Source organism: Nelumbo nucifera, chromosome 1 (genome assembly GCF_055504915.1).
Source record: "Nelumbo nucifera cultivar China Antique chromosome 1, China Antique-T2T, whole genome shotgun sequence".
Lineage (NCBI taxonomy): Eukaryota > Viridiplantae > Streptophyta > Magnoliopsida > Proteales > Nelumbonaceae > Nelumbo > Nelumbo nucifera.
Window position 1 is genome coordinate 71,026,795 of NC_142649.1, and position 12,754 is coordinate 71,039,548.

The 12,754-nt window shown below is 41.0% G+C and overlaps 1 protein-coding gene across 4 annotated transcripts in view; it reads right to left on the reverse strand.

The window, feature by feature from the left end:
• Positions 1 to 12,754, reverse strand: part of SS3 (starch synthase 3) — a 74,492-nt gene that overhangs the window by 4,625 nt on the left and 57,113 nt on the right. For all 4 annotated transcript variants that reach the window (XR_016085424.1, XR_016085423.1, XM_010280374.3 and 1 more), the window contains exon 10: positions 7,229 to 7,399. Coding sequence is in view for 2 of the 4 variants with exons in the window: in XM_010280374.3 (XP_010278676.1) it covers positions 7,229 to 7,399 (171 nt within the window). In the remaining 2 variants the exon portion in view is untranslated. The remainder of the gene's footprint in view (positions 1 to 7,228; positions 7,400 to 12,754) is intronic.

Consider the following 12,754-nt stretch of genomic DNA (forward strand, 5'->3'; position numbering starts at 1 on the left):
CTTCTAAATGAAGGGGACCAAAGAACTGAACCACCAGATGCGCTATAGCACTCTGCAACTGAAGCCTCTTGATTCGAAGCACACTGGAAGAGGAGAGGAAAGGAATCAGCAAGGGGTTCATCTGAGCACCAAGAGTCCTTCCAGAATTTGGTCCTAATACCATTGCCAACTTTAATTGAGACCCCAACAACCAGAGCTGAAAAGCTCTTCATTATCCCTCTCCACAAAGAGTTACCCCAATTGGGAGGAGGGTCCCTCGTTCTCCAATTACCCCATTCCACACCATATTTGTTAGCAATGAGAGATCTCCACCAGGCATCATTTTCTGCTGCAAATCTCCAAATCACTTGCAGATGAGAGCAGAATTAAAAGATTTCAACTTCCTTATGCCTAACCCCCCTTCATCTTTGGGGAGGCAGACTTGCTCCCAACTCACCAAATGCACTTTTCTCTCCTCCTCCCAACCTCTCCAAAGAAAACTCCTTCGAAGCTTTTCAAGCTGATTTGCAACATTGTTTGGAATAGAGAAGAGAGACAGGAAATAGGTGGGTAAATTGGAGAGAGTACTCTTAATCAGAGCCACCCTACCCCCAAAAGAAAGGTATTTTGCCTTCCAAGAGGCCAGCTTTCTTTCCATTCTCTCAATTACCAAATCCCAAATTGCAGAAGAACCACCACTCACCCCCAAAGGGAGCCCCAAATATTTGACTGGAAGGGACTCAATCTGACAAGCCAAGATTCCAGCACAATCTGCTAAGTTGGAAACCTGACCCACTGGGATAAATTGACTTGTTCCAATTGACTTTTAGACCAGAAATCACTTCAAACCAAGATAAGATCCCAAGGATTAACTCCACCTGTGAGGCGGAGGCATCCACAAAGCATAATGTATCATCTGCAAATTGGAGAATATTCACCTTCTCTCCCCCCGGAGCAACTGCAAAACCTTCCCACTCACTGGAAACAATAGCCTTTTTACAGAATAAAGTGAGGATTTCCATTACACATATAAAGAGTAGAGGAGAAAGGGGATCACCTAGTCTAAGACCCCTGGAACTATCAAAGAAGCTTGCAGACTGTCCACTAACCAAAACTGAGAACTTTGGAGAGGTGATACAAACTTTTACCCAGTTCCTCCATTTCTGCCCAAAATTCATCTGCTGTAACACAAGATCAACACATCTCCAATTGACATGATCATAGGCCTTTTCAAGATCAAGTTTACAAATCAGCCCTGGGGAACCTTCTTTTTTTCTGGAATGTAAGAGCTCCAGCATCTGTCTACCCGGCACAAAGGCACTTTGGTTATTTGAGATGACACTACCTAGAATCCCTTTCATTCTCCCAGCAAGAACTTTAGCTAAGATTTTGTAGAAGCTATGCAGAAGACTAATTGGCCTGAAATCCTTAATGTTCACTGCACCTTCAAACTTTGGAATGAGGGTTATAAGGTAGTATTCAAACTCCTCTGCAAGGAGCCACTCTCATAGAAGTCCTGGAAAAAATTCAGAATATCCTGTCTCACCACATCCCAACATTTAATATAGAAAAGGTTTGTAAGACCATCAGGCCCTAGAGACTTCTCATCAGCCAACAACTTGATTGCTGCTTTTATTTCCTCCTCCATGAAGGATCTTTCAATAAGAGATGACTGCACATCACTCAACTGATTAAAAGGAAGGGACATAGGAAAAGGTCTGAAGAACCAAGACTCCTTATACAACTTTTTATAAAAGCCGATTGCCACTAACTTCATATCTGCCTCAGAGACACCCACCCTACCCTCTCCCTCCAACCTGTTTATTACAAAGGCTCTATCTCTTGCATTTGCCATTTTGTGAAAAAAGTGTGTATTCCTATCCCCCTCTTTCAGCCAAGCCACTTTAGCTCTTTGACTCCATTTAATTTCTTCCGATACTGCCAATTTATCAAACTTCAGCTTTGCTTGAGATCTTTTAAGTCTATGCTCCTCAGAAATAGGACCCAACTCTTCTGCTGAATCAATTTCCTTTATGGTACTCAGGAGAGCTTTCTTTTCAATATCTAAACTCATATTTTTCTCCAATTTCCAAATCTTTAATCTTGCTTTAATGGCCCCCAATTTTTTTGCCAGAATGAAAGAACTGGTACCCAATACCTGCAGATCATCCCACATAGACTTCAACAAAGGAACAAGAGTGGCATCCTCAAACCAAAAATTTTCCATTTTGAAAGGGACTTTTGCTCTATCTCTGACACCACAAACTAGCTGAATGAAAGAATGGTAAGATCCATCATATGGATGCCAAAAGGGTGCGGAATGGGTGGGCGAATTTCAAAAATTTCTTACCTTTCTTCCAACTGGGAATCATATTCCCTAAATTTAGAATACAGTATTCAAGGATCTAATTTGAACCAAAACCGAACCAGATCTGAACCAAAAGAGAAGGGAAGGGATATACCTAATCCGGGGAAACAATATCTCCCAACGTCGGTGTTCATGCCCAAAGAAACTACCAAAAACTGCTCCCACTGAAGATGACACAGTGATAATGAAGCAGAACCAGCAGTGTTCGTCCCACGAACCAGGTCCTTCTGAAGAACTCGATGGAAGCAGTGAGCACCACACACGATCAACCTTTCAACAAAGATTGATATCAAGAACCTTTCTTGATCTTTCCCTTACAGAGAAAAATGAACTAGCAGTAGATGACGGCTGAAACTGGAGGAGAGAACTAGAGCAGAAGGTGGCGAATAGCTTTCTTCTCTCTAGGGTTTTCTCTAAGATCCTATCTCAAGGTGCAGTGTGTTCTGCGAATTACCCTTACGGTTCGAATTCTTGTAATTCGAAATTAGGGTTTTCTCCTCCTTACTTAGTGATTAAGAAACTTCTTAATCTCATTAGGAGTTATCCTAATCCAAATCTGTATTTGGATAAGGAGTCTTCTTAATCCTATCTACAGATTAGATCAGCCCACTCCTGATCTTATCAGGAGGTTACCAGATTCAAATCCTAAATTGAATTTGGTCTCCATGAGTGGATAAGGTTAAGACCCAATCCTTTTGGTTTGACCCAATCCTCAGATCCGCCCCTTTAAGTGACTGATCAAATCAGCCCAGTTCGAAATGGACTTTAGGCCCAATATGCATCAAGTGCTCAATAGGCTTCCAAACTACTGCCCAGTTGGGCTTCTTTGTATGGCGTGGGACCCAAGCATTGATCTACACATCAGCCACATGGGTTCGGCCCAGCCTTTGTTACAAGGCCTAGCCGAATTCACTGGAAAGCCCAGTGAACCCCTTGAGCCCATCACATGGACTCTATGGGCCCAACACTTACACTAAGTAGTCCCTGGGCCAAGCCATCTTATAAAAACCCAGGGACTGTGGGCAGATGCAAGATTAGCCCATCAGGTATAACCCTAAATGGTCTTACACTTAACCTCTCAGCCCATAATGATCCAAACACTGCCCGACAAGAGAGGACCTCTCCCTCGACTGCAAGGCACAGTGTTGCACTCTCCTCTAGGATGGACCTCGGGGGTTAAAACCTTTTTGCAAACGAGTTGAAACTGTACATATATATTATATCATTATAAATATATTTTGCACAACAAAATTCCAACGGTTGAAATCGGTTGCCGGCAGTCTTGGTTTCCATCAGAGAGAGTGCATCCCCGATCATTACCTTTGTCCGACAAAGGAGCTGATCATGTCACTATGATCACCCACTCAGATGGGTTCATGAACCATCCCAACATACCCAGGTTTTGACCCCCTCTAAGGATCTCACTAATTGGCATATCAAAGACAGCCCAATCCGCCACCTAGTGTAGTATCATAATCAAGTCTAGGGGTCAGGTGTAACTTTCCAGTTTTGCCCACTCATCAGCAAGGTCCAGGGCAATACTGGAAATCTGGTCCGGTTCAGGGTTTCAAGTTGAACCCTCATTGCATGTACCTCGGGTCTTACCCTGGCGGCTGAGACAAGCCTCCCCAACCAACTTGACGGTACATCAGTGACAGTCTTATTAGGATAGGTCTCCCCAGACCGACTCACTGGCCGTGAACATTTTAAACTAACACGAGTCTCATTAAGTGTCCAATTTAAGGGTCTTACACAGAAACATACCACACAACTTGAATCAAACATATACTTTATTCATTTACACTAAATGTCTAAAGTACATCAAAACTAATTGGAGCTAAGGGCATACAAACTGTCTAACACTGAATTAGAATGTGATCTGAAACCAGCCTTTGAAGGGCAATCTGCTTGAACTCTGGAAAGAGATCTTCCCAATTAGAAGTAACCAGAAACCTGTCCAGTCTCACAAGAGTGGGGAAGTCTTGGTTGTTGGTCCAAGTAAACCGGCTACCATGAAGGTGTAAGTCTTGAAGTTCAAATCTTTTGATGAAATCGGCAAACTAAACCATATCTGTGGATCTTCCCCCTCTAGAGCTTCTCTCATCAGCAAACAAGGTGACATTAAAATCACCACCAATAACCCAAGGGTAAGATAAACTTCCCCTCGCCACAACCAGCTCCTCCCAAAACTCCTCCCACAAACTTCAATCATTAGGACCATACGCATTAGTAATTTGACAAACATTACCATCTGCAAACTTCAAAACTAGGGAAATTGAGAAATTTCCAATCTGATAGGAAACCAAACTACAAACCGTCAGATCCCACATACTCAGCAACCCCCCTGCACTCCCGACTGCTAACTTTGATCTCCATCTAACTTCTCCCTCCCCCGAGATGCTTCTAACCACTGCAGCCTCAACGCTATCCAACTTAGTTTCTTGGAGCAACACATTTTTTGACCCTGACTTCTTCAGAGACTCACGCACTACAAGCCTCCTTCTACCCGACTCCAAACCCCTAACATTCCAAGAGAGCAACTTTAACTCCATTACAGACCCCTAAAGCAAAAGAAAGCTTGGCACTCAAACCTTTCGCCCCCCCCCCCCCCTCACACTCCCCTCACTACTGCCAGCTTTGTCATTTAAACCTCACGTTAGTCACATCATTTCTCTGCTTTTTTTAGATTTGTTACTCCTCTTCTTTGCTGAAGTTTTCCCCCTTTCCAAAAGCACTCTTTGCTCAACTCCCTCCAAATATTTGATTGTCTCCTCTTCCAACCCTTCTAACGAAATCCCCAGAAACTTACCCAAACGCAACATCTTTGAAGAGACCCAGGAAGAAGCACATGAACTCACTGGTTGTTTACCTACCAGACTCGGCTGAGCCAGCATCAAACTACTGATCTCCTGCAACCTAGTCTTTTGCAATTTTTGCATGAAGTGGCTGCTCTCAGACTCGAATCTCACACTTGTCCCGCAAACAATGCCCCCCCCCTAAGTTTTCACTTTCTTAACCATTCTCCCCCTAATAACAATGCTTTTCATGTAATTAGTCGGAGTGCTATTGATGAAGTACACCTCCTGAGTTGAGGCAAAGGAGAACTAGCCAAAGACATCATAATTGACCCAAAAGGAAATGTCTGTAAAATAATATCCACACAAAGCAACTGAGCAACTTTTGTGTCTGCTTACCACTAAAGGACAACTTCAAAGTTTGTCCCTCCAACACTGATTCTGGAGCCTGACATTTCTAATTGACATAAACATCCCTAACCTCTAATTTCCTGCCTAATTATTCAACTTTAGTTTGATGTTCAGTTTGAAGATGGTGCCTTTTGAACTTAGGTGGTTGATTTTGTGGATTTTCATCATCATCATCTAATCCTTGTCCCCATTGTTGGACATACAAATCCTATTTCTCTATTTCATTATGTTCAGTTTCCAAAACAAGGGTTTTACCCCAACTTTATGGTATAGGTGGCGTCCTTTCACATTCAGTAATGGAGGAAAAATGACTAGAAAAATCAGTTTTTGGTAGCTATAGCCAATTGTCACTTCAGATTCAATAATGGAGAAGTGACTAGAAACTTTGGCTTTCCTACACAGCACATTTTTCATCATTTTTTTAGACATACTCTAAAACTTACTAAACTTGGATGCCCTTACAACCTACAAAACATCATTGAAAAATTCCAATCCTAGACCTACTTTTTGTTAATTTGAAGCTTTTCACAGTTTTGGAACAAATTCACATTCTTGCAATTCAGCCCTAAGACCCTTCCTTCCCTAACCAATCTCTATGTTCAATCCTAAAATCATCCTTAAATCCTGCAGTAGCTAGATAATACTTTCTTAGACTCATACTTAGGTCATAGCTATCCTACATCATTTGCTACTGAAGCAATTGGTTCTACATTGATTGGTATCAGATCATTAGGGGTTTCCAAGCAGTCTGCTAAATTGATAATTACTGATTCTTTCCTCTTTTCTCCTATTCCATCCTGTTTCTGGTGTAGATGGAGTAAGATTATTATCCATAATTACCACCCCATATTTCATAATTGCTCTTTCCATAATTGTTGCCTCTCCTCTCAGAGCAAGCAGAAAAGCTAAATTTAACAAATCTCTATTTCCATTATTTAATCCATGAACGTGAACACGACCAACAGAGTGTGTAATATGGCAACTAAAACCTCAAGTACAATTACATATTAAGAGTCCATCATACAAGACATTGCATCCATTCAAGTTCCGAGTCCTGTTATATTATACCAATGTTCATTCATAACTTGTCAGGTGGTGCCCAAACAAGCTCATATGTTGCCAATCAAAAAGAAAAAAAAAACTCATTTTTATAGATGAAAATTGGGTCAGAGTTGCAAAAAAAGAGTAGGGGAGACCCAACACATACCACACCTTCACACTTGTCTTGACACTGGTATTTTGGGTAAAAAATCAAAGGCCCAGATATAACAGTTTAGGAAAAGAGTTTCAATAAATTGGGATGTAAGGCCTTTTCTATAGGTTTTTGTTGGGTTTTAGGGTGTGGAAATGTGTATTTGATGGGTATTTTTCTTCTCCTTGTTTTATTGGAATCGTTATCTATAACCATATAAATTTGTATATCCCCTTTCTTTTCTTTATTCCAATAGTTTTTTTTTTCCATTTTAAAAGAAATGGAATATCATATATGAAGAACTAAACTTCAGAATGTACGTGTGTTAGCAATACAAGGACAAAAAATGCACAATAACTTCTTCCTATATTGTTGGCACAGAGAGTTGGAAAATCAACTATTAAAGCTCAAATCATAAATAAGAACAGCAAAGTATTGGAAAAATATTCTACTGGTTGAAAAGAGAGAAGCATAGATACTAACAGTTGTAGCCTTGTCTGAGTACAACATTGCCTTCCCAATCAACTGTGCTCCAAACTCAAGATTATGAATTGTGAAGACAACCCGAGCTTTACTGAGGCCATAATGCATATAATGCTCCTTAAACAACCATGCAACAGGTGCACTAGACCAGTCATGGCAATGTAAAATATCCTGCTTGTGGCATAAACCAGTGTTCAGAATTAAGATACATATTCTTAAGAAGAACAAATAACATATATGAAAACGAATTATTATTGTAAACTTATACCAATTTTTATACAAACAGGTTGTAAAAAAATGAGAGGAAAAAAAGGAAAAAATTTAGTGATAAGTTTTTCCATTCTCCACAAGAAATATAAAGTTTGCAATACATAGACAAAGGAAAGTGGAATTTCATGTATTAAATGCACAAAATCCTTTTTCTATAAGTCTATAAACCATCCATCAAGACAGGGAAAGAATAAATTTATAAAAATAAAAAATAACAAAAAACAGTTCTTTGATAATAAACAAAATATGTATAGATGAGTCTCTGTCTGTATGTATCTATGCTAGCTGTACCTATAAATTCAGGTATGGGTTTACCAAGAAATACAGGAAGCTCATATGGTTACCTATTCACGCAGATAGCTCATAGGAATAGTTGATAAAAATGTATTAAGACGAGCATCAAAGATCAAACCATGTGATTCCAAAGGAATGCCATACTTGTTAATTTCAATCAGCCTAAGACTCAATAGTTGGTGTTACCCAGGCCTCCTTTAACTGGTTATTAATCTGCTTTGAAGACTGGTTCGGTTTTGTAGGGTTTTGATCCCACCTTGTAGTCGACAGTCCTGAAACCTTCAATTTTGGGACTGACATCGATATAACCCTATTGTTCGGAGATTTCTGCAGCATAATCTCAGTTTATTCGGTGAAGCGTTAATTCAGTATTGATCTTGAACTGTTACTGATTTAATTTGGGTGGTTAATCTCTGTTTCTTCCTTCCTTTAGCTTCATTTTGAGCTCTGATAACTTGTTTTAGTCTGTGGTTGTGATTCGGAATGTCTGAAAAGGCTGATATCAATCCCGTAAAGTTCAATGGAACTAGCTATAGCATGTGAAAGTTCCATTTTGACTTCTTTGTTGAAGGGAAAGGCCTGGAGGGATATTTGAATGGGAAGGTTACTGAGCCGGATGAAACTGATACCAAGGCTTATTCACAATGGAACTTGGATAATGGGAAAATAGTTTCTTGGATACTCAGCTCAATTGTTTCTCATATTGTAATACCCATGAGAAGAATGCATACTTTTTATGAGATGTATGCATACTTGAAGGTGTACCATCAATCCAACATGTGTAGACAGTATCAGATTGAATCTAAGATTTTTGCCTATTGCCAATGTAAGTAGGAGGTGGTCAGGCAGTGTGGGGGTGGTCTCCTTGAAGGACAGAGGAAGACCGGGAGCAGGGAATCAACCGAAAGGTTAGAGCAAAGGGAATGATGAGATGGCTTGAGCAGGAAATCCAATGATAGGGTTAATCAATGGTTGAATGAATGAATTTCGTTAAGAGGGGGATCCCTATTTATAGGGAATGGTCCCAAGATCCCGAAAGGAAGGAGCCAAAAGCGTCTGTTTTCTGTTAGGAAAGAGAATATTAGATTCATTGTCGGCCATTAACGAGTGTTGCTAGGGTTTTGCCAGTGTTTTTATGGGATCTCTCGAGGGTTTACTTTCCTTTCACCCGAGGATCCTCATAATCCACATGTGCTACTGCCTTTCGCTTCTCACTTAACCGACGTGGCATTAGTGATGTCATTACTTGGCAGGCAGCCTTTTATTAAACCTATGTGTCGCTCGGTTGCACGTGTAACTTAAAATTACATGTGCAGCCAGTATTAAGGCCCAGTTTTGGTGAACCAAGGTTCCACAACGGTCCAAGGTTTATTGCGAGGTCACGCTCACCCAGGATTCATCGCCGAGCCGCATGTGACTGAGGTTCACCGCAAAGTCGCATGACCAAGGTTCATCGCATGACCGCGCGTACAAAGTTCATTGCGGGTATAACTAAAACCTGTTTTAGGCTCGTATCGAGCACAAGTCTATTGCTAGCGTGCGATGAACCGTGTGTTTATCGCGAGCGTGCAATGCATTATAAGTTCATCACAGGCGACCAATGAGCTACAGGTCAATTGCAAGCGTCCATATGGTATCCATTTGGTGTTTTCTATGCTCTGAAGGACTGAGCAAGCACTATGTACCTACAACCAGAGAGATAAGAAGATTTAGGAATATTATGCCAGTTTCATTGACTTGTGGGCGGAATATGAGCTTGTCCATACAGACCCTTCAGACCTTGCAAAATGTGTCAAGTATCTCCAACAGCACTTTGAGAAGAGGAAAGTGAATAAATTCCTTATGAGACCTAGACCTGCATATGAGATAATTAGGTCTAACATTCTGAGTAGAGAAACTCTTCCAGATTTGGATTCAGTGATGGGAGTATTGATGGGAAATCAATTGACTCTGGAGCTGACACAACTTTTGTTGTTCAAGGAAACAAGAAATCTGGTCACAAGGACTTCTCCAAAATACAATGTTATGAGTGCAAGGGGTTTGGTCACATTGATTCTCATTGCAAGAAAAAGAATATTTGCACTTATTGTAAGCAACATGGTCACATCATTCCAAACTATCTGGCTAGACCATCTAAAGGTGTCCAAAAAGAAGAACCAGCCACATGCATATCAAGTGACTGAGGGGCAAACCAGCCACCTATGACGAGATCAAGACATCTATATCTTGTGGGCAAACTAATGCTGATGTCTCAACATCAATTTGAAGGGGAGTGTGGAAACACTTGTTGTACTATAGTCTTAGTCTTCTTTTCTTCTTTTTTATCTTTCATCCCTCTAAGGGCTCTTTTGTAATTCTTTGTTTTTTCTTCTTCAGCCCTTTAAGGGCTCCTTTGTAATTATACATAAATAATATATATTTTGACTCATTTGGGATGGGTACATTGGACACCTCTAAAACCTTTGTGTTCTCATGAACTGGAAGATTGACAAATTCCAGTTACTTTCTTTCAAAAAAAATATTTCTATCGGTATCAACATATTTTTTATAGCGTAACATTGTTTTCATGCTAATTTCTTGCTAAAAGAATCTTTGAATAGTCCTTTTTGGGGTGTAAATGGGCTATAGTATATTATCTTCTTGTTTTTAATATGATTCAATACTTTACCTGCCACCAATATATTTTTTTGAAGATAAATAAAGAAAAAAAATTTATTAACTAAGTAGAAAGAGAAGAATACAAATGGTGATAAGGCATCACCCAAAATGGAACAAAACAACTGAGGCCCAAAAGACATCTATCATGCAGAACTCGAAACACCCCACACCACTCCCAAACAACCAAAAATAAAACAATAAAACTCCGAGGAAGACCCCTAACTCGCCTTCCAAAGATCACACCGGAGAAACCTCACTGTTAGGTTGAAGGTTTTTTATGTATTGATGGTTCGGCTGATAAGAGTTCTTATTAGCCTGTATTTGAGTTTAAGTTATTATGTATTGGGCCTATGTTAATGGGCCTAAGCTTGTTTAGTGTTTTAAGTTGTCTGGGTGTCCCATCACTAATCAGGGGCATTCCAGTCTTTTTCTGTAACATTGTACTATACTCTAATATAAATAATAGTACTGTCGACTAGGCTATTCAGTTCGACATTCTCAGCATCTCTTGGTCTCCTCTCTTCTACTACTTCGGCTACAGCATTTCAGCTTTCATGGTATCAGAGCATTGAGCACCTTCCTGGTTACAGCTGACGCCATCTCCTCTCTCCTGCTGTCTTTCTTCTTCCTTTTTTCATCTTGGTTGCTGCTGTGAAACCCTAGGGTTGCAGGAGAACAACACAAGGTTCGAACTTAGGGTTTCTCTTGGTTGTAGGGCGCAAGGGAAGTAAGACCCAGAAGCTGATGTCCTACTAGACTGTTTCTAGTAGTTAGCAGCTATTCGGCTGCTAAGAGAGGTCTGTATAGGACAGACCTAGTTGAGGACTGATTTCAGCAGTCCTAGTATTGGCCGTAAGGAGGGGCACTCTCTTTACAGTTGCAGTACTCGAAGTTCAAGTGGAGTCTGCATAGCACAATAGTGGAGAGCCCTTAGTTTCAGGTCGGTTACCAGCCTAGAACACCTCACTTGCTGCTGTAACTGAACTGCTTCAGAACTGTGACAGTCTCGGCAAGTCTGAAACTGTGTTGAGAGCTGTCAAAACCTGCTGTGATCACTTCGGCTAATCAGAACCTGCTTCAGAACCTGCTGTGATCACTTTGGCTAATCAGAACCTGCTTCAGAACTGCTTCAAAACCTGTTGTGATCACTTCGGCTAATCAAAACCTACCTCAAAACTGGTTCAGAACCTTCAGAACTGCTTCGGCTAGTCTTAATCAGTGTCATCTACACAGAGGCTGCAGTCAAGATGTCTTCAGTATCCGGAGAGGTTTCTTCTAGGGATAACAGACCTGCGGCAAGGTCTTCAAATCTGGAAAACCCTAATCTGCACAGCTTGCAGATTACAAGTGTGCTACTGGATGAATACAACTTCAGGGAGTGGTCAATTTCCGCAATGCTGTTTATTACTTCCCGTGATCTCACAAGCTACCTAGATGGGAGCAAGAAGGAACCTGAGGTTGGCAGTACAGAGTATGCTGTGTGGCGCAAGGAGAATGCCACAGTTATGTCCTGGTTGCTTGCCTCTATGACTCCTCGGGATGCCAGGACTGTTCATCACTTTCCTACAGCAGCCAAGATTTGGGAAAAGGTGTCTAAGACCTATGGACAGAAGAAAAACAATGCTAGAATCTACAGATTGAATCAAGACATTGCTGCCTTAAGGCAAAGTGATAGGACAATTGCCACATACTTTGCAACTCTGGAAGGTCTTTGGGAAGAACTTGACCATCACTTGATATTAGATTGGGAAAATGCCAGGGACAAGGAGAGACATGATAAGCAGATTGAAGGGAGCAGAGCCTTCAAGTTTTTGGCTGGTCTGGACCCAGTGTATGAGGGTATAAGGTCACAAATTCTGGGGAGAGATGAATTGCCCGAGTTACACCATGTTTATTATCTAGTGAGGAATGAAGAAGTCAAGAGAAAGGAGATGCAAGTTGACTCTTAGACTCAACCAACTGAACAATTTGGAGAACATTCAGCCCTGGTTTCTACTAAGGGAAACAGACATCCAGACAAGAAGCACCTCAAGTGCACTCATTGTGGTGGTGACACATGTAAAAGAAAAGTGTTGGGTTCTGTATCCTCACCTGTAGCCAGCGGCATTAAAAAAAGGCAAGAAACAACAGAAGGGTCATGTGACAAATGGGAATCTTGTCACCAGCAACAATGGTGACAACTCACAGAATATACCAACAGTGTCTTCTTCTCCTATGGGATAGGTTGTTGATTCCTTTGGAACTGGTGCTTTGGGCTTCCCTGCTAGTGAGGTAGAGGTCCTTAGCCGAGCATTAGCCCGTCTA